Source organism: Apteryx rowi, unplaced genomic scaffold (genome assembly GCF_003343035.1).
Source record: "Apteryx rowi isolate R43461 unplaced genomic scaffold, aptRow1 scaffold_180, whole genome shotgun sequence".
Taxonomy (NCBI): Eukaryota; Metazoa; Chordata; class Aves; order Apterygiformes; family Apterygidae; genus Apteryx; species Apteryx rowi.
In genome coordinates, this window is record NW_020448086.1 from 164,100 (window position 1) to 188,979 (window position 24,880).

General features: G+C 38.6%; 1 protein-coding gene across 2 annotated transcripts in view; it reads right to left on the minus strand.

Annotated features, from left to right (window-relative positions):
- MAP3K20 (mitogen-activated protein kinase kinase kinase 20) overlaps positions 1–24,880 on the minus strand; it is an 86,743-nt gene that overhangs the window by 35,656 nt on the left and 26,207 nt on the right. For both annotated transcript variants that reach the window (XM_026061446.1, XM_026061447.1), the window contains exons 3-9: positions 22,194–22,295; positions 21,367–21,432; positions 20,352–20,380; positions 20,097–20,234; positions 13,954–14,040; positions 10,270–10,344; positions 5,122–5,228 (exon numbers count right to left, since the gene is read on the minus strand). In XM_026061446.1, the coding sequence (XP_025917231.1) occupies positions 5,122–5,228; positions 10,270–10,344; positions 13,954–14,040; positions 20,097–20,234; positions 20,352–20,380; positions 21,367–21,432; positions 22,194–22,295 (604 nt within the window). The remainder of the gene's footprint in view (positions 1–5,121; positions 5,229–10,269; positions 10,345–13,953; positions 14,041–20,096; positions 20,235–20,351; positions 20,381–21,366; positions 21,433–22,193; positions 22,296–24,880) is intronic.

Sequence of the window (24,880 nt, forward strand, 5' to 3'; positions counted from 1 at the left end):
AATTAAGAACAAACTCTGACTTGTATCAAGATACTCATTACTGGAAGTTATTTAACAAATAGTTTCTGTGACTGCATGGCAGACTGTGCACCACCTGCAACCTATATCCTGACTGTTACTTCAGGTATTTCCTATTCACATTGTGGGAATGGTCAATGCCAGTGTTTTGGTTTTGCTCTCTAGAATCATAAAGGCAGCTTTAGAGACAACCATTGAGATTTGGCAGTTCCAAATACTTCTGCCCCAAAATTGGCAACATTTTCCTTTCATAAACATTACTGCAAACAAAATCTCCTTCTTCTGATGTTTGCAAAAAGGAAATAAAAAGACTGACAGCAAAGCAGTTGTCATTTCTATTTGAAAAAACATGAGTATTCTGCACTGTAGATCTGCCGTAGCATGGAATGATTTAGTTCTTCTCCGATATCAGCCCAAAGGAGTTCAGGCTCTTAATGTGGGAAAGCGCACATCCAAATGGCATATTTTTAAGTAAATGAAAGAATTTAAATATTCCAAATCTTACACATTTCCTACTTTAATAAGACATCTCTGTTGGAGTGTAATGCTTACAAAGGCAGAGTGAAAAATTCAGAGCTAGAATAACTAGCAAATGCTACTGCAAACTCTACCACCACACTTAATTCTACTGCAAAAATCAGCCACCTGGGGGAAGGGCATTTCTCACACTTAAATCATGCTGAGTGAGCTGTTAGATGTGGTGGTCAGAACAAATGCCCCTCTCAATTATTATGCTTCAAATCTCAAGCAAAATTCTCTCTCATATATAGGCAGGCAAAGGTCAAGGCTGACCTTTGTGCTGGCTGGGAAGTAGTCACAGATCCTAATAAAGAGCAAATTTAACTTTTGTTTTAAAACATCCAGAAAATACTGCAGATAATGCTTCAGTCAGATCTGTAGATGCACATGTTTGGCAGAACTTTGACTAAATCTTCTGATTCTTTAAAGGAACAAAACTACAAACTGTTTGATAAAAAGCCAGAAAGTGACTCCTCTCCAAACATTTATGTCCCTTTCATAACCCACTTCTGCCAGGTGCAACACATCCCATGCAATCTACTGTGTGAACTAAAGAGCAATTTGAGGATAGTTGCAAGCACTGCTTTTCTTAGTTCACGTCTTAACATCACAGCTGCTTATATGCAGCTCTATAATGTATATATAAATATGTAAATGAAGGCTCTCTCTTAAATAACATTCTGCAATAGGAAAGTCTGGGTAGCAATAGCTCTCTATATGCCAAAAGTCAACTTTGTGCTGTAACTACCTCTCTTCATTAGACAGAAACTTCTCTTATAATAAAAGGTCAGCCTGCAAAAACAGTTGCATTCTGAAAAATAATTCCACTGTGTAATAAAACTGTGTAATTAAAGAGAAAGCTACCGTACATTGCCCAGTTAATGAGTCTTACTTCATAAGGGAAGCAGCTTGAAACATTATACATTGCAGGGCATGTGTATTTGTTTGCTTCTGTAGTTCAGCAATTTGAGCTTGCTCGCTTTTCTAGAATAATCTCATTCTGTGATATTGAAGAATGTATACTGTGTTATTATAAATGATAATGATAAACAGTCACAGATTAAAAAAAAACAATGACTGGCATTTGTTTATGTCTTGAATTGCTACTGCTACACCAGGGACAGGATGGAAGGAGAAATGCAGTTCATATATATGACAAAATGCAGACAAACGTGATTTCCCATTGAATTGGAATATCATTACTTCAATAGTAATTTTTTTCTGCCATGACAAAAGTGACTTGAGAAAGAGCTTCAAAAAGAGTACAGAATATGAACTTAAAGATAAGGCAGATCTGTGCAACTCAGTCATAAGACAGAGCCCCTGTTTGTTTAAAATAACAACAGACGTGAAAGGGAGAACATTTAGAAAACAAGATATTGAATTGTTTTTAAGAAATGATAAAACGGGCAGATTAAAACATATCATTAATACAAACATCAATACCACTGAACGTTTGCAGACAAGAACACATTACAGATGAGTCAAAATGTCATTCATTTTACCACCTTTGTCAGTTAAGTATAGATTCAACTCTCTCACTCTCTGTTTTCGCACCAACCAGTCAGAGAAAGTTGGGAGAGTCTAATTAGTCAGCATTACAGATACATTTTTCTACACACCTCTATGCAAAAAGAACCTTGCCTTTTCAAGAGTGGAAGAAAAATGCAACCCAACCTTCCTTAGCTCTGATTTGCTTTGATAAGTGTAGTATCCATATGAAAGTGCAGTATCTGGATCACTAATTTGGAGTTCCCTCCAAGGAATGAGCCATACATAACCTGCACTTATCCCAGTTTCACCTTTCTCTCAGACTCTGATAGCCAGGCCTCATCTAAATACCCTTTTTCTTGATAGCACATCTCATTCTTTCCCTATTGCAAATCACTATAGGATTAAAAGGGGGGAAAAAAAATCAAGAAAATAAAGCAATGAGTAAAAGTTAAGATTTTTCAATGCAAAAGTTAAAGCACATTGAACTCATGCAGCTGTTCTCAGAAACGGTCTTTGTTTTAGCTTATCCTTTGGGATCACTTTATGCATACAAGTCCTTAATCTGCTTTAACTAGCATATTTTACATTCATACTTTCTGTTAATTTGGCTTAATCTTCATAAGTGTCTCCATACAGACATGACTTTTGCATCAGGGAAGCCAGCCATAACTGCTATTCCCATAAGAGATAACCTCTCTTATCCCTGTTTCGCAGCAAGTTCCGACCCTACCTGCGCTGCTCTTTCACTGGTTTTTCAATTTGACTTAATTTGGAAGTTATCTTTGCTTTCAGGCAAATCATGACTGATCATGAATTTTTATTTTCTCTCTCTTATCTCCTTGTGTCCAAGCTATTCATTCTTCTGAAAAAAATGCCAAATTTACCTTTAACACAACTCTCCATTGTAGTAAGTTTTTCCATGATATGATAGTGCAAAAGATCTTTTGTTTCTATGTTACCTTCATTAACACGTTGTTAGTCATTCCTCACATGAACAGCTTAGGTGCAAGAGAAAAAATATTTCATAAAATATTTAGGCTATCTGGGTCACACTCCAAAAAAGGAATCATCTTAGTAAAAGAATAAAAGTTTAATGGTACCAAATGTCAACTAGCACAGCTTTTATTTTGCTTTATAGGCCAGATTTAAATAGATATTTGTTTTTCCTAAAGGAATTTGAGTACTTGTTCATCTCCAAAATAAATATTTCTTTGCACAAACCCACTTTGGCAAATTTGATTTTACTAGCCGCTTTTGCAGAGCCAAGAACTTAGAACTAAAAATGGCATAAACAGGAATAGTAGAAAGCAGGAATTTCTTGATCTCTGAAAATTTTAAAGGGAAAATAAGAGAAAACGCACAGAGTACTGTGGTTGCATAGCCAGCCCTCACTGTGGAATTTTTTTCTTCCAACATTCCTTGTATCCTGCCCGTTACCAAAACTGCAATATGATGCCCAGAATCTACAAAAGTAAGTGTCCAAGAAAAAGGTTTTCATACTTTAAACTAATTGCACGCTTGCCCCAAGCGTTAGAATAAGGATTTGAGGGGGCGCATACTGACATATTCTGAAAACAGCATGACAGATAAAAACATTTCAAAACATTTGAGAGAAGGCTGCAGCCCCCAGGCAGGACTACAGGGAACATAACGCACTGCTGCAGAGAGGCAGTGCAGCTGCGCGTTCAGCAGCGCAGTAACCTGCGTTGGGGGGCCGGAGGGGGGGGAGCCGCGGCCCCCGGGAGCCGCAGCGCGGCGGCGGCGGCGAGGGCGCAGTTGCGGCTCGGCGGCAGCAGATGGCGCCCCGCGGCAGCGCAGCGCAGGCGGCAGCGCAGCGCAGGCGGCAGCGCAGCGCAGGCGGCAGCGCAGCGCAGGCGGCAGCGCAGGCGGCAGCGCAGGCGGCAGCGCGGCGCGTTGCGGCGCTGCGCTGCGCGCTGCGGCGCGGCCCCGGCTCCGTGCTGAGTCAGTGCGGCAGCAGTGTCAGCGCCAAGCGCGCTATTTATACTCCCGTCATGTGACCCGGGCGCAGCCTCCCACCCTGAGCTCACTTTTTCCACTCACACAATTAAAATTACATTTATCGATTGCAGATGCAAGTTCACGAAGAAAATCCGGGATTGTTGTTTTGTTAAAAAATTCATTTCCACAGTATTTTCCCCATCCTTTATCCACCCCCTGCTCCAGTTTTTCCATTCTTTCACAGCCTGCAGGCAGGGAATCTTTTAATATTTATGCTCCCAGCTTACCTGGAGAGGGGCCAGAGCTTCTTAATATAGACTGAAGCACGATCGTCTGGTAGAAATCTTCTGCCTATGCAGATCTGTTTTCATTTTTTTTTTCCAAACACAAAGATGTACTGTGAAGCAGCAAGCTTTCTAACCGATCAATAAACTTTGGGGACATTCTTTGAAGTTTCAGCATATATAAAAAATAGGCCGAAACTTCTACTGTAAAACTGTGTCATGTAAAAAGTTCTCAATCTCATCTCCACTTGTAATCACACTATAGGTAAAATTGCATGCTCAAGCAATTCTGGTGCACTATGCAAAAAGAGGGCTGGCCTGAGCTTCTGTTGAATGCATGGATACAAAATCAAAACAATGGAGAAAATGCACAAAAAATGGCAAAACACCTAAAAGTAAAGACAAATAAATAGGGGCTTGATTTGAAAATTTGGCCTTTATGCCTTTTATCAATTTTTTTTAATATAAACATATGCCCTTACACTTTCTAAGAAAATTACATCACACTATGCATGTACCTGAGATGTTTTATCCTCACACTATTAACTGAAAACGCATATTTGGGTTTAAGATGTGAATCACAAAACCATAAACATCTTGACACCTAAGCCAGTGTAACAATAAATGCAGTGTACAGCTAAGCACATTGGCTCCTAATACAAGTTTCGCAACATTCTGAGCATTCCTGAAAAACAAGGTAAATTATATTCTAAAAATATCTAAAGCATAATACATCATCAGTGTCTGATGCCTTTCCTCTTGAATACTAAGTCTTCTGAAAAGAATAAGGGTTCACACCATTTCAAAGAACACTGTATCATTTCATCTTGGAAGCAAGAAAACTTACCTCCACTCTGCCTTGTTATGCAGGAATGAGTTACACTGGTCTGGAAGATTGCTGTCATTTGACATAGATTCCAGAATTGAAATGATCTGCTTGAAAGATGGCCTTTTCTGAAGACAAAAAAATAACAGCATTTGCATTCATATTTGACTCTTACTATGTAAAATCATTCACAGGATTTTTCCAAATGAAAGACTGAAAGCAACACAGAAATTGGGGTTCTGCTTTCTGATCCAGCATCCTACAAGAGGGCTATGAAGTTACAGATTTTTTTTATTCTTTCCACTGAAAAAAGGTCAGCTTGGAAAGAGTGACATAATCTAACGGGACTCAAGCCTTAGCTTAGTACCTCGTATCTACCAGTAAAACCTTTTGGTACTCCCCTTTGATATCAATGAAAACACTAAAAAACATTCGTAGTATCAATAACCATAAGGATTCTTAATTCTAAAGAAGGTGCTTTTCTCAAGCTAAGAAGGAAAATATTGCCTGAAAGAGAAGGCTGGATCCACTAGCAACTGGTAATTAGACAGGCTGCCTTTTACAGGTAGTAACCTGAATTCCTTAATGCCTGAACAAGTAAGTTAGCTGCCCATCAAAAATGGGTTTCTGGCTGCAGTTCCTTTCTTGCGGAGAAAGACAGACTGTCCAGAAAATCCTTCCACTTTTAAAACTGGCACTCTGGTTAGCTATCTCATGAGCACCCAGAAATGAAGAGAAGATCCAGGCTCCACCAAGATGCCTAGTGTCTTTGCCCAGCAGCAAAGCTCAGGTTAATGGTGTCTGTGCTGGTCCCATCCTGTGCTATTCAAAGGACATGATGTTCCAGGCTCTCAATCTAGCACCCACTGTGATAACCACATACACTAATCACAGAGAACAGTTAAAACTTCTCTGTATTTTCTACTTTCCCCTTAGTCCCAAAGGAAGCTACAAAGTACAATAATAACTGAAAAAGCCACAGCTAAATGTGTTTCTTGAAAGAGCACTGACTCTGTTAGTCTGTTTGACAGACCCCAGACAAGGTTGAGACAAAAGGTTGAAACAAAATGTAGATACATAATAAGGGGATGATGCACATTCTCTCTCTATCTTGCCTGTAATTATACCATTTCTGCTAAAATTACAGATGCTGCAATTAAAACGTGCATTTTAATTTGGGAGCACAAAAACAATTAGGAACAATGCTGAGGTGTCTCTCCCAGGAAGATCCAAGTGATTTCCGCATTATAAAAGAAAGACAATTTCTTTATTTTAAATGTCAAACAGCCTGAAAAAGTGTCAAATGTATAACAAAAAAAGACAAGCTCTCTTATACAGTAATGCTGCACTATTCGGCTCTAGCTGGAGGCTTTGTCTGTCGTTTTTTGGTCCATCTCCATGATTTCAGGCAAAGGGGCAGTTGGTGGAGCTCTGCCGGTTTTCTTTGCAACACTCAGTGCTTGCCCCAGTTGCTCACGTGCACGTGCAGTTTGGCCCTGAGCCCATCATCTCTCAAGCAGCAACCTGTGGAGCAGCGCTTGGGGGGGGGGGGCAGCTGAGGGAGGCAGCAGCCCCCCCGGAGGTGCATGGTGCTGCTGGTGCAGCCATGGCTGAGCAGAGCCTCTGCACGAGCCCTGGGAGAGCACCACCCCTGCTCCCAGCCAGCGAGCCTGCTGCCCCAGGAGTAAGGAGCACAACAGCCTGCACTGAGAGCTCTGGTGCAGTTTTGGAGAAGGAGAACCACCCTCAGACAGCCCTCACACCCCTCCAGTTGCTACAGCTGTGTCTCTTGTAACTGCCCAAGCGGGTGTGAAGCAGTGAGAGTATCCAGGAGCCTCCCACGTGGGGAGCAAGTTGCCAGACAAAGTTTGCAGCACATGGTTTGATGAATGAGCTGTTGCTATTTCAGTGGCTTTTCCCCCCAGCGTTTCCTTCTAGGAGATGCAGTGGAGGTAGCTCCCAGATGGCAATGCAACCCTCAGTCCCCATGAGTACATAGCGACATGTACTGCTGCTGTTATGCACTGTCCAATTGACTGGCACGTCTGTAATGTGCCCTTACCAAACTATTTTCAAGAGCAGACAAAGAGCAAACATCCCTTTGTTGCCTTAATTACAATATTTTGTGGCTTATTTAAGATTCTTTTACAGAATGTTTCTGTGAATTTTGCTTGCTCCTCCTGTCTCGGGGTGTATACTAGGAAGTACTGGGCAGAGCTAATACCAAGTGAACATGATCAACACTACTACCAGGCCTGCCTGGAATAATCGGCATTGAGATAACAGTGACAGAGAGCAGAGCTTTTACTAAGGGCAGGTGAAAGCTCTGCCTGACTGATTTGGAAGGAGCAACAACACACGCTCTTTGGTTTCTACGCAAAGCAGAACCAGCTAGTATGCAGCAAATTTTACAGCAAAGGAGCTGTTGAGTCTTGCAACTATAGCTGGAACAACTATACAGTCCCATAGAACTGACAAAGCCTGTACATCTATGGCTGTGGGTTTTCCATGAACAGCCACCAACTATCCTGCCAGCCCTACAGTTGCCAGATTGACAGGTACCAGCTTTTTCCTTAAGGTGCAGCTGACAGGAAGACACAAGCCTACACTGCTCTGTGTTTTTTGTTGGTTTCTTCTTCTAAGGCTAAGTTTAAATTCAACAAATGCCCTCTAGGTGCAGACTGATAACTTGGTTAAAAGCTACAAAAAGTGATTATTGAAATTGGGAGCCCAAACTAAGAGGCTTTTTTAAAAAAAGTCTTATTTTCAGTGGATGACTGCTTAGCACTTTCTTGAAAATCAGGCTTCGTAAGTGATTCCTTATAAGAGACTCCTAAAATATCAAAATATCACCTCTGAAAATTGTTTCCCTTTATATCTGTGATGTCTCATACAAAAACCTTTAAAATATATGTCCTTCTAGAAATAACGCTGGCTAATATATTCACTGTTTCCTTCCACTCAATTTCTTACTAAACATGTCTGCAGAAAACTAGCATATTTAATCCATACATCTTTCCTTTCTTGCTCTTTCTCCATTCTCAGTTTCTGATTGCCATATGTCCAATAATTTATAATCATTTTTGATGTTACAGTGGGGGATAAGCAGAAGGAACAGATGAAATTAGAAAGAATCACTCACCTGTGTTTCAAAAGCAAATATGCCTAGTAAACAAAGCCATTAGTAATGAACAACCTTTTTTGTACAATTATCTAATACAGCTTGTTTGGTAAGGATTCTAACATTTGGAAGTAGTTATTTAAGATACTTAATTGCCCCTGAGATTGTTCTTTAATAATTACTGACTTAAAGTAATTTTAGTAAAAATGCTTTGAACCCACAAGGGACTGTTTGTTTTAACTAGAACARTTTAAACTGTTCAAAGAATACCAATGCATAGATCACCTGGAGCAATGCACTAAGGACATTTTTCTCCAAGTATGAAGAAATTCTCGAGAATTCAAAGCAAAGCTAATAATTGTGTTCAATCCCATGAGGAAGTCATGGCATGAGCAATGTCTGGCACTCCAGCTGCTTTGTAGCAGTTCTCCAAGTGTATTCCTTGGCCTCTCAGTAAACGCACAGAATCCCATCCCTCTTAGGGGGTGGGTTACACCTGGGTGAGGCATAAGCCACCTAAAGATACCTCTCATTTTCTGTGGGCTAAAAGTACGTACATGAGCAATTGCTTTTGAGCCGCTGACGTTCTTGAGCTCACCTCCTCTGTTTGGCCTCCTGTAACTTGTTCATGTATCTACTATCTGATTTTCTAAAGCTAATCCTGGCAAAAAGAGAAGGTTACACAGCGCAGTATTTTAGAGGAGTGTGCTCCATCTTTTGGTTCATTCAGGCCACACAGCCTTTTATCAAGGCACTGGAGAACTTTAAGCAGTGATTCTTTGCCAACACGTGACCTTGAATATGTCAGTCACATGCCCAAAATGTGACCAGAGATTACTCCATTTCAGTCATGTGAATGAAGCAGAGGAGGAGCTGCACAAAGAAGTGGCAAAGAACAGACTGTTAGGAAAATTCATCTAACCTGAGGTTCACTCTTTACCTGCATCAGGAACAGTGTTATCAGGGACTAGGCCAAACCCAGGCTGATTGCTCTGGCAGACTGAGTTCAGCCTGTTGGTTGGGCATCCCTGTTTTGCAACAGGCAGATCCCTCCCTCTCCATGAAAGACAGCAACAGCCTTCTGGACGCTTACATATCTTGATGGAGCAAGCTGAAGAGTGAGCTGAACTAGTATGTGCAGCAACCAGAGCAAAGATGCTCCAGTAAATTTTCTTCTGTGGCATTTGGTAGGGATGCTACTCTTGGAAGTCATTGTTAAAGATAGGTAATTACTACTGGAAAACACTCTTCAATAATTACTGGCTTAGTCCCTTGCAGGTTCAAAGATTCAACCCATTTTTCTCCCCTCCATTCTGTGGAGGGGAGAAAGAGGACCATATTAACGGAATGGCATTTAAATGGATATTCATGTGGAAACCACATGTTGCTAATAGATCTCAGCCTTCCAAATACTCCAAACCTATTCTGTAGGAAAGTAAACCCTTGCTCCTAAAAGAAGAAACCTGAGAAAGGAAATTTCCTTCCTCATACTAGTCTTCTATGGCTACTTCCTGGTGATAAGAAGTTCTGGCTTCAGAGCACCTAAGCGCTCTGATTCATTCTGGGATTAATTTTGGTCTCTCTGAAGTAGTAGCTAAGCTTCTTCTGAGTTTAAAGGGGCCAAGATTTCTTCCTGGCCCCTTGACTTGAGAAAAAGAGCATAATTTCCTTTTCTCAAATATCCTTCCCTCTCAACTACTTTCACAGGCAAAGGAAATGGCTGTTCATATTTGGTAACAAAGCTAATATATCCACAGTTTCTTTCCAACCAGTTTTCTGTAGAACAAGATGGCAGCAGAGTCAATTTAAAGAAGATTATTCCCATGATTTACAAAAGTTTTTTCTGAGGAAATACTTTAATTTCTCCTTTAGTTTATTCTCTTAAGGGCAGATAAATAGAGGCAAAGATTTGGCTCTTTAACTTGCATTTTTACTCTACTTTCATGTTTAAACAGTATATTATGATACCTCAATTATAGTATTATTACAATATAACCATTTTAATATATAATATAAATATAATAAAATAGTAAATATAATAACAGTACCTTTGAATCAGCTTCCCAACATTGGTGCATCAGTTCTGCAAAACTTCTGGGACAACTGCTTGGAATGGTTAATCTCTAATGGAGATAGACTGTATCAGTTACTGGAAACATTTCCCTTTAAGCTGCTAATAATAGATTTCCTATAAAATCTAAGCCATTACCAGAAGTAAAACACTCTCTTCTTTCATTTGAACACAGTATGAAACCTGAGGATTAACATATAAAAATCAAAAAGACATTACTGCTAAGAAGTACAACTAATTTAATAGACCTACAAGGAAGGAATAGAACAAATACACTACTGGAGTTGCTTAAGAAAGCTAGAAGACAAGGAGGTAAAAATGAGGCAAACAGATTTTAATAATAAAACATACTATTTTGTGGAGATAGCTATTGCACTGCATAGTGTTCCAAGATGCTTGTCAGGACAGGTGTAAGGTAGAAACTGGCTTAATTCCTTTCTCCTACACAGATGATCCAGCTGTACAATACTGTTGTTATAACAAATGGCTGGAATGTAGATTACAGAAAGTGAGTTGAAAAGAGTTAAGTGAAGCTCTGCACCACACAAGAGGTTTCATGAGCTTTTGGTCAGATCGATTGCTGAGGACATGCAGACCTCAGAGAGCACTCACAGGGCACAGTGAACTCATAACTATTTTCTGATGACTGAAGACAAAGAGTTGCTGGTTACAGCCAGGACTGCTTACTACAGAGAATCAGTTTGAACCTGGTTTGGTTTTCTTTGCTGAGAGTTTTAAACCATTAACAAGATTCTCTCAGGCAGTCTTAGAGGACTTTCAAAGGCTCTCCTTCCAGACTGGAAAGCCTAAAAGCAAATCTATTGTCATGTCTATACACATGGATATAGAACTTCTCCAGCTGATTGACTGTATATCCCAACAACATTACACATATAAGGAGATCCCTCTGCTCTTACTAAGACAGTTAACTGACTTCAGATGTTTCATACTAAATCAAAAAAATACGTAAATAAAAAATAGTTCCTCAGTGGAGAGTGGGAATGAGTCCAAATACAAGAGGGGCCAAGGTGGAAAAAGGGTTCCCAGTCCTATAAACAGGCGAGAGCCAGATATTACATCCTGTTCAAACCAACTTGCCATGAAGACCTTTTGATCTGTGCTACTCTTGGCATTTCAGAAGCAAAGCAGAGAAAGTTGTACCATTATATTACTCTAACATGACCTGAAAAGCCTTACAAGCCACACAAGCCGCAGCAGCCAAAACAAGAGTTAATAAAATCTGCTGCACAAGCATTTGAACATGATGAAAACTGGAAACATGAGATACAATCAGGGCACTGCAGGAGTATGATTATTAAAATAATGTATTACCTTAAAGTGAAAAGCTTTCTGTGCAAGAAATACACAGAAATTTGTACAATGCGTAAACAAATTGTACTGATGCTTGATATTTGGTTGAGTCATTAACCTAAAAATACACTGGCTAGTCTTACTACAGTATTTATCTGTAACCCTCACTATTCCAAGAGGTGGAAGTAAGTTGCAATCATCATTTACATGTACCTACTTGTGCAGAATGTTATTTGTCATGTAATATACAGGTAGCAGGTTCAAAAGTGTCATATTATAAAAAAGATGACATTTCTCAGCAGTAATTTGTTATGAGCTCATGCCAAGTGTCATCTCAACTCTCATGTTTTTCTTTTCCAGATTAAAAAATATCTAATTATACAGAAATTCTACCAGAATGAAAATCACCCTGTGAAATTATGCGGAGGATCAAAAAAGACCCATATAGAATCATTAAATTCCACTTCAGTTGTCGGGCTCAAGCTCTGCAAAAGGGGATTTTTCACACAAAGCAATTACACTTTGGCCCCAATCCCACACTGATTTTAACAAGAAACTTACAGCGTAAAGAGTGAAGGACCAGCTCAACAGTGGCTTCAATTCTGTTGAGAACTGGATCCATGCAACCCCATTAAAGTCAACAAACTGAACTGAGAGCAGAACCTGACCCTTATACTTGCTGCAGGACATACAAAATTACTCAGTTGTGAAGAAAAGCAGCACAAGCAGGCTTTTACAAGGCTTACGCTGGGCATGTTCTGCAAGTCATGGCCAGAAAAAATAAAAACTATGTAAACAAGTGTTAATGCCCTCTAAGCTTCCTGGCACCCTTCCAAAGAAGATGGTAGTAACAAGCTAGTGGTACCTGCTAAACAGCTGGCTTTGAAAATTTCATCCCTTAGGTTTATTCTGACACTAGCAAAATAGTTGTCATGACCATATTTTGTTCATACTGTATTTTATACAGTTCCTTGCCCTGGAAAACTGTAAGGAAACGTGTGTGTACCCTCTGACATCTTTCAGCATATGACTAAATCACTTTACAACATTCCCAATGCCACTCTGTACCCCTTACATAAAAATGCAATTGGTAGGCACAGGAAAGAAACACTGTTAATGGAAGGCTTTATGGTTCCTCTTTCATCAAACTGATACAGAAGGCTTTTCCTAAACTAGGAGAAAGAGTCTCATTATGCCTTCTGTTCCGATAAACATTGTAGAAGACCACAGTCATAATCTTCACTCCGTTAATGTAGCATTTACAGCTGATCAGTATATCACAGCAACACTCACTGGAGGCTCCAAATAGAAGAATAAAAGTCCCCAAATAGAAGAAAAAAAGAGAAGAAAAAAAAAAAACAACAGAAAATATTAAACTGAGAGGTAGAATCCTAACTCTACTATTTAACTCTGAAGCATTTTGAGAAACAGTTTATGTAGAATAATAGAAATCTGTATTGTACAGTCACTGCCTCGCCATTGTAATGTTTCCCAAGCTTCCGCTGTGTCTAGATAGTGGAGGTTTCATCTTTGTGGAGGATTTCCATGCTTGTCTGTGTGTGGTACAGTCACAACTTTAAATGTTTTTTAAATGTAGTTACTGTCTTTGATATCAAGGGACTATGTGTTCAGATGTATGCTCACATGTCCAACTAACTGAAAGCCTCAATTTGTGAGAAGAAGAAAAGCGAGGCTGGGGACACTGTACAAACGGTGTTTACACCACTGAAGTGCTTTTGAAATGGAAAGACTCTGCATGAGGAGGCTTGCAGCTATGCCACAGCCTTGCCGATACCAGTGAGGAGCTCATCTTCAATGTAGTGTTGAACGTAGGTGGCAAAACTGTAATTTCTCTCTTTTTTTAAAACTATTTTTTCTTCTTTTATTTTTGAAATTTTCATCTAAGCGGCAGTTTCTTGTACTATAGTGACTCCTGCTGGGAGAGTTAAGTTGAAGTAGCTGAAGGTCTCTTACAGATATATCAACTCCCGGCCAGTAAAAAGATGTCCTAAACGCAGGAGATGGAGTTAAACTGTTCCCCTACCTTGGACGCARTGGCTTCTTTCATCACTAAGAACAAACCCCTAGGTTTTACAATTGAGACTGAGAAACTAGTACAGTACTTGTACAATTTTTGATCTACAGCATCACGACGTGAAGCTGCAACAATTAGATGTAAAGGGTCCATTCATGAGGAATAACATCACTTTGACCCTTTGTGTTAGCTCCTACTGCTAATCTTTCCATACGCGTGAACTTACTTTCAATTTGAAGAAGATGAAAAAGTCTTTTGCAAAACCCCAATACTGTTTTCTGATCTATGTACCTGAATGTAGAAACGTAGTCTTACCTCGTTTTTTTCCACTACAAGCCAAGCTACTTGTAATCCTTCCAAGCCTTTAAAGGGGACCTCCCTTGTTAGCATCTCCCAGAGAACCTGGAACAGAAAAAAAGAAAAGAATTTTTATTTCTGTACTTTGTATTTTAAATACATTATTAAACCTTGATACAGCACTATCCTGTATCCAATTATCAGGCAACCAGTTTCCATTTGCAGGAACTTGGGCCAGTGTTTGTGTGCAAGATCCTCTCACTAAATTAATTTGAATGTTTCTGCATTTTCCTCTATAGAAAAACCCAGATGAAAAACTGGATTGTGTGGGGTCTAATGCCTGCAATTTTGTGAGAGCCATGGGAAATGCTTTCTACTTTCTTTGTGCACTATAAAGTTCACATTTGGCAGTTGAGGCTTGACAAGACAATGAACTCTTCCTCTCCTTCTCAGCCCCAACTGGACATATCTTTCATTTTGCATTTAAAAATATTTCTATATGATTGCAACTAGAGCTTCTCAGTAATTTTGCATCAGAATCTAATCCAAAAGGTATTTCGCTCCTATGATATGCCTACAAAAAAAAAAAAGAAAAGAAAAAAAAATCTATAAAAAGCATTTTGTAAGCAAAACCATAATTGTTTGTCTCCAAGTATGTGATATTAAACTAAATAATACTAAATAGTATACAGCATATAAAAAAGTATTTTTTACTCTTCAATCTCTTTACAGACATATTATCCTTAGATATAGGAAGAGCTCATCTAATTTCACATGCTTTAGCATTTTGGTAACACAGTACCTGAGAATCTAAGCTACCTTGTTCAAAAAGTCTGGCATCACTAAAAGGCTGCAAGTCAATGAATCCAACTTGTTTTTCAGCCATAGAGAACACATATTGGAATTCAATCAGATTAAAAGATTAAAAGACACTTTGTATCTTCACTTGTGTATGTCTCTATCCATTTACTAGAATATCCATATACATATCTTGTTACAAATATCTACATATAAACTTATTCTTCAGTTCACATACCAAGCACAACAACAGAAAAGACATCATTTATTTAGTATCTGACCAAATGCATTAAGATCCTTAAGCAAGTCTCTATACCCCACTGTTTGGGTTAGTACTCGGGCTTATTTCAGCTACATCATTTTGAAGGGACTCTGGCTAACTATGAAGGTAATTGTAAGGAAAATGCAAGAATATTGGCAGATGCTGCTCAAGCAGAAAAAAACCACACTAATGCCTGGTTGGGCTTTTAATCAAGTGGACAGGGTGCTCCATCAATAGACCCATTTGAATAATTCTGCTTGAGCTAAAGACTGATTAGCAAAGGTAAGGGAATCTTGGAAAAATAAATTTAAGAACAATTTTCCGGGGAATAAGGAATATATAAGGACAGATGTCCATACAGGTATTCAACTCTCCTGTTTGCCTCAATTCATTTCCTTTAGAACAAGAAAAATAAAATCAATTTGTAATTCCAATTACCACCTCTCTACTGGTAAAGAAGGAAATTTAACTGTGAAAGAATGAAATAATTTAGCATTCCCATGTAGTTCAGACAGCAAAGCAGTGTACAACCCTGCCAGTTTAAAACAAAAGCCCCTGGACCAAATGAAACATTCAGTTGAGCAGCCTTGCAGAACCACCTCATCTGTATGGCTGTAACAGGAAACCACAAAGAAGAAACTCACTCAAGTTTGCACATCTGATAAAATAGTATCTAAATACATTTTCCAAGTAAAGAACATAATGAAATACATTTTAAATGTCTCTAAGAGCCTGGAGCTGGAAAACTCAACTGTTCTACTTTTTTTCCTTTCAGAAGGCTGTGAATTGTGAGGGCTGCCTAGCTCCATTCATACACATAAGCCTGTGCAGAACAGTTTGCACTGAATTCCTTTATCATGACACCTTTAGTATTTATTTCCACTGCCTTTATGGATCACTGCTTTCCTAAACCAACAGTACTAGCTCCAAGCACTCCAGATTGCATGCCGTTTGAGAGAGAAATGGCAGTATGACAAGATACAAAAATTTTTTCCTAATGCCATATTTTTCATTAACAGTAAGAGAAAAGGAAAAGACAGAAAATTGGGATGTCAGAAACCTTTGTATTTATTTGCAGGGGTTTAGAGCAATGCTCTAACAACAATGTGAATTGCACACTCAGGTCAATGGTCTAGATAAAGACTTTCCTTCCAATGGTGACATTTCAGTATCTTCAGTCTTTTAAGAGCTTCAACCCCATCTTATGAATTAGCTGCTCTGAATCATCAGCTAAGGTGAATGATTATATTGTCAGTCTTACAAAAAGCAGCAAATGGGTACCTTCTGCATTCCTGTTTGTCTCCTCCCATCCCCACAGTCATTTGGCAGCAGGAAAAGCACCTGCAGCTGGCTTTCCCTGGGCTGCTTTATTGCAGGATATGTTCTGTTCACTTTCAGAACTGGCTCCCAGCTCATCTTATATGGAAATTAATCTGTCTCCCAATTCTGGTGTATTTTAATTGAGAGACTGACATGGTTCACTTCCCCTCCCACCTTGGATGGTGACGATCACCTGCTTTCCTGATCACATAACATCCCTGTGATGACAGACAGCAAGCGTTCACAAAGAAATACCCAGTCTACACACAATGGTGGAAAAGAAAGCAAGATTATTTAATATAGTGGTTTGGAAACTGTGGCCTCTGAAGATGTCAGGCTCTTCTTTGCATACAGTGGAACAGAAAGGAGAGGCAATATATGAATGTTCATCCAATACATGAAATCAAGAATGAGTGTGATAGGGTCTTCAAAAAAAGCTCCCACACTTACCTCTGTGAGCTCAGCTGTGCATTTCAATTCTTACCCTGTCAATGGTGTAACATCAAAGGGAAAAAAACAACCACAGTGCAAAGCCAACAAAAATTCAAAGTGCCATATAGGATAGGGAACATCCAAATGAGTAATCTGAGAAAAACCAAACACTCTGAAAATACTCAGTTAAAAAAAAGAAATGTTTTCTATGGGTAGAAAAGTGCACACAGATGAATCTTGGAAGCCACAATTAGCAGACTACAGCATGAACAGAAAGTGTGGTGCTCCCAGAGGTACTACCCTTACTATTAGCCATGAAAATTAGGTCAGTCTTCTCCGCATTGATCCAAGTGGAAGTTAAAGATCTCATAATTCTTTTCAAAAAGAGTAAGGGATAACCCCTAGTGCTGGCCAACATTCCCTCTATAAATAACACATGTCCTCATAGCCAAAGCAATGCATGAACTATTGCTAGGAGCATAACAGCTGCTACATTTAACTTCAGTCTCTATGCTACCGATAACCAATTAATGGCTTTACTTTTTTGTTCTTGTAAGCATTAAAATATTTCAGCTGCACTGCATAAGCTTTCTCTGATTAAATACATTTATACAGATACATACATTCACTGCAGTGCACTACTATTTTGCTAGGATAACAAATTCTTCAAAATAGTATTTAGATTGAACATCATAATTCCACATACATTTTTGTATCTGGAAGAGAAGCAAGGAATCATTTTCTGGGCAACGCAATGACATTAGAAAAAGTGCGACTGATGTGAGTGAATGTCTGGGTTGATCGCTTGTAACACTTGGTGTCTGTTGCTTTTAGATTTGGAAATGGATTAGAAAATAGAAATGCTGCGTGGCTGAAGGAAAGTTCAAGATCTGTGTTTGTCTCACAATAAATCTTGCAAAACATTTAGCTTCAGTATTTCTTAAGCTGTATTATAAATTATTTACTACAAATCTCCAAAAGAATATATGGACCTGTTTAGCCACTCATGGAGAGGAGGTATTACATATATGTGGACTGTTTGCAAAGAAGGAAGTTCATTTCAGCTGAGAAGCAAACTCATCTTCAGCTGTCATCTATATGGTGACAGAAAGACTTTGACACCCACTGGAAAAGGCTCTCTGAAGCCTTAAGGACCACAGAAAGGTATATAGAAAGAAAAGCCAGGCAGGAAAAAAAATAGCAGAAAAGAAATTAACTGAAAACACAGGGAAGGCCACATATACTGCAAACAGAATGTCTATTCCAAGCATCTCGCTAGTTTACATTTGAAAGGATTCTGTTCTTTGTTATCAGCACTTTAACTGAAGAAAAGCAGATTTGTCGCTCCAGAACAAAGGCTGCTGGCAAGCCTTACACTTTGAAAGGGGATTCTTCAAAATTTGTTTCTATAGATGATAATCATTTGAAGAGACAAAAATATCCTAAGATTTTTTGTTTTCAATCTCCTAGCTAATTCTCTGATAGTCTAACACTTATTTTAGGGGGATTCCAATCTTCAAAGTTATACTTGGACAATTTCTTGCTGGCACAACCACATCATGTCAGTAATTTCATCAGCAAAATACTTGGGTCACTGTCATTCTTCAGTTCTACCCTTGTATCTCCTCTGAAATGGTGTTCCAAGGCATAGCATTGGAGTTATGAAAAGATCAATTCATTCCTTACTGCTTTTGAACTCATAAGCTTCTAACCACAGTAGAGCATACTAACTCAGAAACTATATATAAAAAAACGTGGGTCAGATATTACATGTAGTGAAGTAGCACTATACACATGTCACCACATTAAAATATTCTAGTAACACTGAACTGTTTTCATACTGGTTCACATATTACAGGTTAGCCGAGTTTTACCTCCAACAACAGAACTGTCAAAGGACCTTTACTTTTTAATGAGGAAAATAAACTTTAGCGTGACATATTGTTCCTCAGACTTTGGTAATACTTGGCATGATAACATATTAAACAATTTCTTAACTTCTCCCACTCCTAGAACTTCACTTATAGTCAATTCACATCAAGACTGTGAGCAGCTTAGAGCTATAAGATCATTTTTGGAGTTTCTTCTCTGGGATTTTTTTTTGTTTTGGAACTGGAATGTTTCCCTTCAGTGGATAATATGTGATTGCTTCCAATAACGGTTTACATTAAAATTTACATTTGTCAGCTTACGTTCTATTACTGTTTGTGACCTAGCTCAGTTAAGCAAGCAAGGATTTTGAACATGACAACATAGGTTTTTTCCTTTCCTTACAAATCTTCAACCTTTTCTTTGTAAGACACTCCACATCATGTCTCATAATTTTTTCACTATAAATAACTCTTTGACAAAAAGTTTGTCATCTTCCATTGGGTCATCAGCTCAGCTATGCATGGCTATTGCTGCTAGCTTAAAACTGCAGTGCCTTCTTCACATCTACCTCTTCCCACCCATCAAAAAGACAAAGAGGCAATATTCGACAGGTACTGAAAGAGTTCCTCACTGTGTCACCCACTACTGAATCCAAAAACAAAATGCATATGTACACAGCATATGTATGCAAACTATGAGCCCGCTTCCTTTCTATTTTTCTTCAAAGTATTTGCTGCTGCTGCCTGTCACAAAAAGGCTATGGGGCAAGGCAGACAATTAATCTGACCAGCACGACTATTTCTAGTCCATTTCATGTTGCAGAGCAAAAACAAATTAGAGTTTGACTGTGGACAGAGTGAAATAATTCACATTACTGTACCAGCAAAACTGACATTCTGGTGCAATGTTAATCATTATTCCCCCTTCAGATAAATGGCAGAACCCTGCTGGCCTTTTCTATACTTTTATATGAGGCCTCTACCTCCACAAGAGGTACAGCCTCTGTTCTCACAGCTGCCAGATAATGATAGCAGGCTCTTTTAACAATTAGGTATGAAAAAGTGGCTTACTTTTTAATATAAACTCAATGACACTCCATTTTATGGAAATATCCCTACCAATTCATCCTGTTATACACTTACTACAACACAAACTTTTTGTCATCTGTTCCACTAAAACACAAGCAGAGATTCATGATAGATATTGTTCAGCAGCTCCTGCAAGCCTTCTGACAGGCTGAATTCTTCCAGTAAAGCATGCATTTCCCACTTTGGCATGCTGCTCATCTAATCAGATAAGGATTTTACTAAATGATCTTACTAAACATGCAAGAAACTGTTCCATCATTCTCAGGCACGTCAAAAATATATAAATATTTTCAGTCTTGAAAAAAATGATTTTTTTGCTGTTCTTATTCAGAAGGACAACCCTACACTGGAGTTCTGCTACTACACATAGAGAAATGACATGCACTCACCACTCCATATGAATATGTGTCACATGTTTCAGACACTGGGAGACTCTGGATAACTTCAGGGGCCATCCATGGGAAAGTACCCACTAATGACATGTGTGTTGTATGGGAGTGGAACCTTGAGGCACCGAAATCACAAATCTAGCAAAACCAAACCAAAATAAACAGATATTAGAGCACCAACCTCTCATTTATTGGGCATCAAAATATCAAGTCAAGTAGCAACATCTCTCTACAAACAATTAAGAGTATTCATACCTTTAAAACGCCATCAGCAGCTATAACAACTGAAAAACAAAAAGCAGTATGTTACAAGAGTTCCATTAAAAATAAACGCAATACATTTTTATGGCAAAACAGTTTGCATTACGTCAAGGAAAATGACCCCATGCTGAGCCAGCACCAAAGTATGTGCAATTCTGGTTTCTTTGAGAAGCTTTGGAGAACTTCTGCTGAATACTTGCAAGCCTCTGAACAAACTCAAAACCTTTCACATCTTACTCATTTTTCACCAGTTCAAAGGTGGCAACACAACTACTACTTTTAGACTAAAATGTAGATTAAGTCCATTTTCCCCAATGTAGCAGTTAGGTCTAACAAACACTCCTAGAGATTTGTTAAAAAAGGAGAAAACTTATAACTGAAACTAGATTAGTCTTTTCTTTACTATTATCTCCCCATGCAGCATTATCTGTGTCCTTATTATCCCACTATTAGTAGTTAATGTTTCAGTTAAAGTCAACGTTTAGCAAGTTTCATAACTGGTCTTCAACTGCCAAGTACAGTCTAACCAGTGCAGCTCCACACTAAGTTTGTATTACTCAAAAGCATGAATATCTGTCAAATCTCAAAGTAGGCCACACTTATGACAACATTTTCAGATAAGAAATAATAGGCCTTATTCAGTCTATTGTGTCTAGTTTGTGCTAGTCTTTCCCGGCTCTCAATGTTTCCAAAAAGGAAAAGTGAGGAGCATCCAGGCAACCTCTGACATGATAAGACTGATATAATCACAGAGAGTAAGACACAACTTGAAAGAGCCCTCCACAATGCTCTAAACGATGCCAGGTACTGTAAGTGAGCTTAGACAGCCTTAGGACTGGGAGGAGGAAAGAGGAGGGAACAGGCTCTTCTGTGCCTCGACAACACCTAGTCTAGCTTGATGACAGCCAAGGAATCAGTTCCGCATGTTCACAAAGCTCAGGTACAGATTTAAGTGTTGCATTAACAAAAAACAGCAAATGCAGAGCATTTCGGTGTTCTGGTACTTTACCATTCCTGGACTTCAGGTCTCTGTGGATTACTTTAACTGGAGCTTCCATATGTAAATAGTGCATTCCTACACAAAACAAGGGAACAGTCAAGTTAGGAAGGCTGAGCATGGCCAGTACTTATCAGCAATCATGTTTTCCAGCTCCCATTACTTGTCCTCATTACAGGTTGGCATATGCGTATGTCATATTGATAGGCTGCAGGAGAAAGAAAAGCTCCCATAATCTATTTTGAGTAAAAAGGACTGAGTAAAGCTCATGTATCTCTCAGAGTTTCTATATGGGCATGTTAATGTTTTTTAATGTCATATCTAGTTATATTTTCTAAGGTGTTTGTCTGCACAGGGAAGCAGAGATGTGAATTTACTGTTCAGTAGCTAGTTTACATTAATTCTTGTGTAGTCGCAGAGAACACAAAGGACAAAATAGCTTGTTCTATGTTACTGTATGAATAATGTCAGTATGTCTAGTGAGAACAAGCTTCTAGTTTCCTTAAATGTCCCAATTCAAATGAAATATAAGGACAATTTATGCACTTTACCTAATATACATTATACAGTAGCAAAATTATTCTCTTAAGACTTAGGGGCAAACAAGAAGTAAAACTGGCTCATAGAAGCCATTTTTACTCCAGAAATTATTTTGGATACGGAAAGAGATTCAGAAAGACAGTAACCAGTGAACATATTAAAAAGCACAAAGAATGTTTTCTTTGGACAATCTGAACAAGGAAGTACATGAAAGTTTTCCTGACTTCATAGGGAAAGTATCTCCAGCTGTACACTTTACAGATTGTGTAAGATGGTAATGAACCATTTTCCTTGCTTACCTTTAGCTATGTCTGTTGCCCAGGTCATGATATGATCCATATCCATCTCTTCACTTTTGTTACTATTAATGTAATCAAACAGTGAGCCAGCGGAAGCATATTCTATTAAAAAAAAATCCATATGTCATTTTAAAACACCACACCTAAACTGAAAGATCTAATGAAAATTCTGCTAATTCCAGAAAAAAAGTCAACCTCAACCTTGAAATCTGGGTTCAGTAACTAATACTGTAAGTAGTGTTAGTAGTTTGCTCTGAAGGTCCCAACATGGATATAATCTACTGTTAAGAAAAAAATAAAGTAAAATCATATACAACAACAGACTTCAAATTTAAAAGGCAGTAGAAAGGGCTAGCATAAAGTAACCACAGGCAAGGCTATTCAAACTCCTGAGTAAAAGTTTCTGGTGTTTTTTTTTTATTTTTAAAGTCTTATGAAGGATAGTTCTGCTCAGAAAGAAAACTATTTGAAAATGGGAATATGTCACTAAATAATTTTTCCACTTGTGATTTTACAGTCATATCCAAATGGTGACTGACTTTCACTGATTTATATCCTCTCATCCTAAGACAAGTCAGCACAGCTAAGAAAGCAAGAAAGCAATGCCTTGCTCAGCATGAACAGAAGTTTTTGTTTTTGTTTTTTAAGCTTTCAGCTTTAACCTTTACTTTTTAACCTTTCAGCTACACCTACAGAAACCCACAGCAGGATTATACAGGTAGAAGCAAAAGGGTTTTTGGCCCATTAGTGTTTGTATGTGTGACACATGAAATCCAGTCTGACTTTCAGTGCTTGCAGGGCTGAAAGTTGGAATATCAAGCTAGTTACACCTACTCATATTTAATTGTGAAAATGGAGACAACTAAAAGTTCCATAGTGCCACTTTTACATAACTTTAAATTCTTATATATTGAAACAGTGAAATTGCCTCTCCTGATCAGAACAGCAGTTAAGAAATGAATATGGTAGCATGTGATCCTTATTATTGCTTCTGTAGAAAGGGAATATTTCACACTCGTGAACAGCACTGCATATGGGTTATGTCCCATAATAAAGCATAATTATTTTATTTCTTTAAAAACAAATCAAATGTTAAGTATATGACTTTCTGTTAGGAAGAAAGAGTTTGCAAGTAGAAAGGGAAATTAAAATTTTCTGTTCATATTTCCCCTTTATTTCTAAGGAACACGGAAGAAGAGAGCAGCAGATCAAATCATTTGTTCACGAAAAAATGGAAGGAAGAAACTATAGGGCTAACACTGAAGTAAAGTGGGACAGATTTCCATGTGCTGCAGGTCATGTTCAACTTCAACAGCCTAAAGGCTGTAGCTCCCTTCCTTAGTATTTATTGCCATTACCCTAAAAAAAACTTTATACTTATTTATTATTCATTAATGTTTCATCAAAAATACAACAGGAAGTCATTCAGTTCAAGTAGTGATACATATTCTTCTAACTCTTTGCCAAGGTAGAGGGGGCTTTGCTGTGACATAATTCCTGTGGCTTTGGAGAGCATCAGCACCTGCCACAGGGGACTAGCCCAAGTAGCACAAAGACTAGGGAGATGCGAGCGGGATCTTCAAGCTTTTTGTCCTGTCTCCCAAGTCTATTCAGTGTGCTCCTTAGCAAGTCTGCAGAATTTAAAAACTATTATTAACTATACATATTATTAACTATATTAACCATATATATTATTGTTAATAACAATAATAATCAAGGGATCATACATCATAGTCTAAATGGCCAATAAGTTGTAGATGCATAAAAAGTAAAAATTGCTCTTCGTCAACAAAATCCAAGCCACTGGGAGATTACTGTGTGGGGAAGGAAACTCTGGAACAGGACCGACACTGCAGCCTAGGCTACAGTGGGCCATCTGAGAAGATTCCAGAGCTAAACGAAATGAAAGAGGGAGAAAATAGGAGGTCCCTAAGTAGCAAGTTAGTTTTGGATCATTACCACTGGACTCTCCCGCTGAAAGAAGCCTCTGCAGAAGACCGAAGTGTAGCTTCTGATGTCATAGAAAGAGGATTGAGCTGCTGACCTGCACATTTCCTCAATTAAAACATAAGCTTTTTTTACCCATGATGTCATCATGTATCTTATAAATGCATTCCTGAGGAATAGGTTGGCTGGAAATTTCGCATGACTCTACAATGCATAATTTGATCCACCAGGGTCAGTGATAACTCAGGTCCCTGAACCTTTCACTGCTCTGGGTGAATGGAAGCAAACAAACCCCAATCAACAAAGCTCAAGCCTTTAGTATTTTTCCTATAAATCTATTGTGCCACAGGGTTTTACTAGGAAGTTATGGATTTGGAAATTATAACAGGATAGTAATTTTCTGTCACAAATGGAAAGAGGTATTTGCGCTAGAAAAGTTGTGAATTCTTGGACTCAGCCTGTTACTGTGGAATATACCCCATTCCTTCTGTGCAGATGGGACACACAAGCTCCAAGACTCTTTTGGGAGGAGGCAGTTGTGATCAACAAGTAGATTTGAAAGCTAGACATCAACATTGTTGTTGACAGAGACTGTCAGTGACATCCAGAATGATGTGATTCACATTAGCAGTTCAAGGGATGGCTGAGCAGTTCTACACTAATGTACACCCCAATAAGAGAAACATGCCCTGACTGCAGATGCAGCTTTTCTAATTCCTACAGGACACACTCAGAGAATT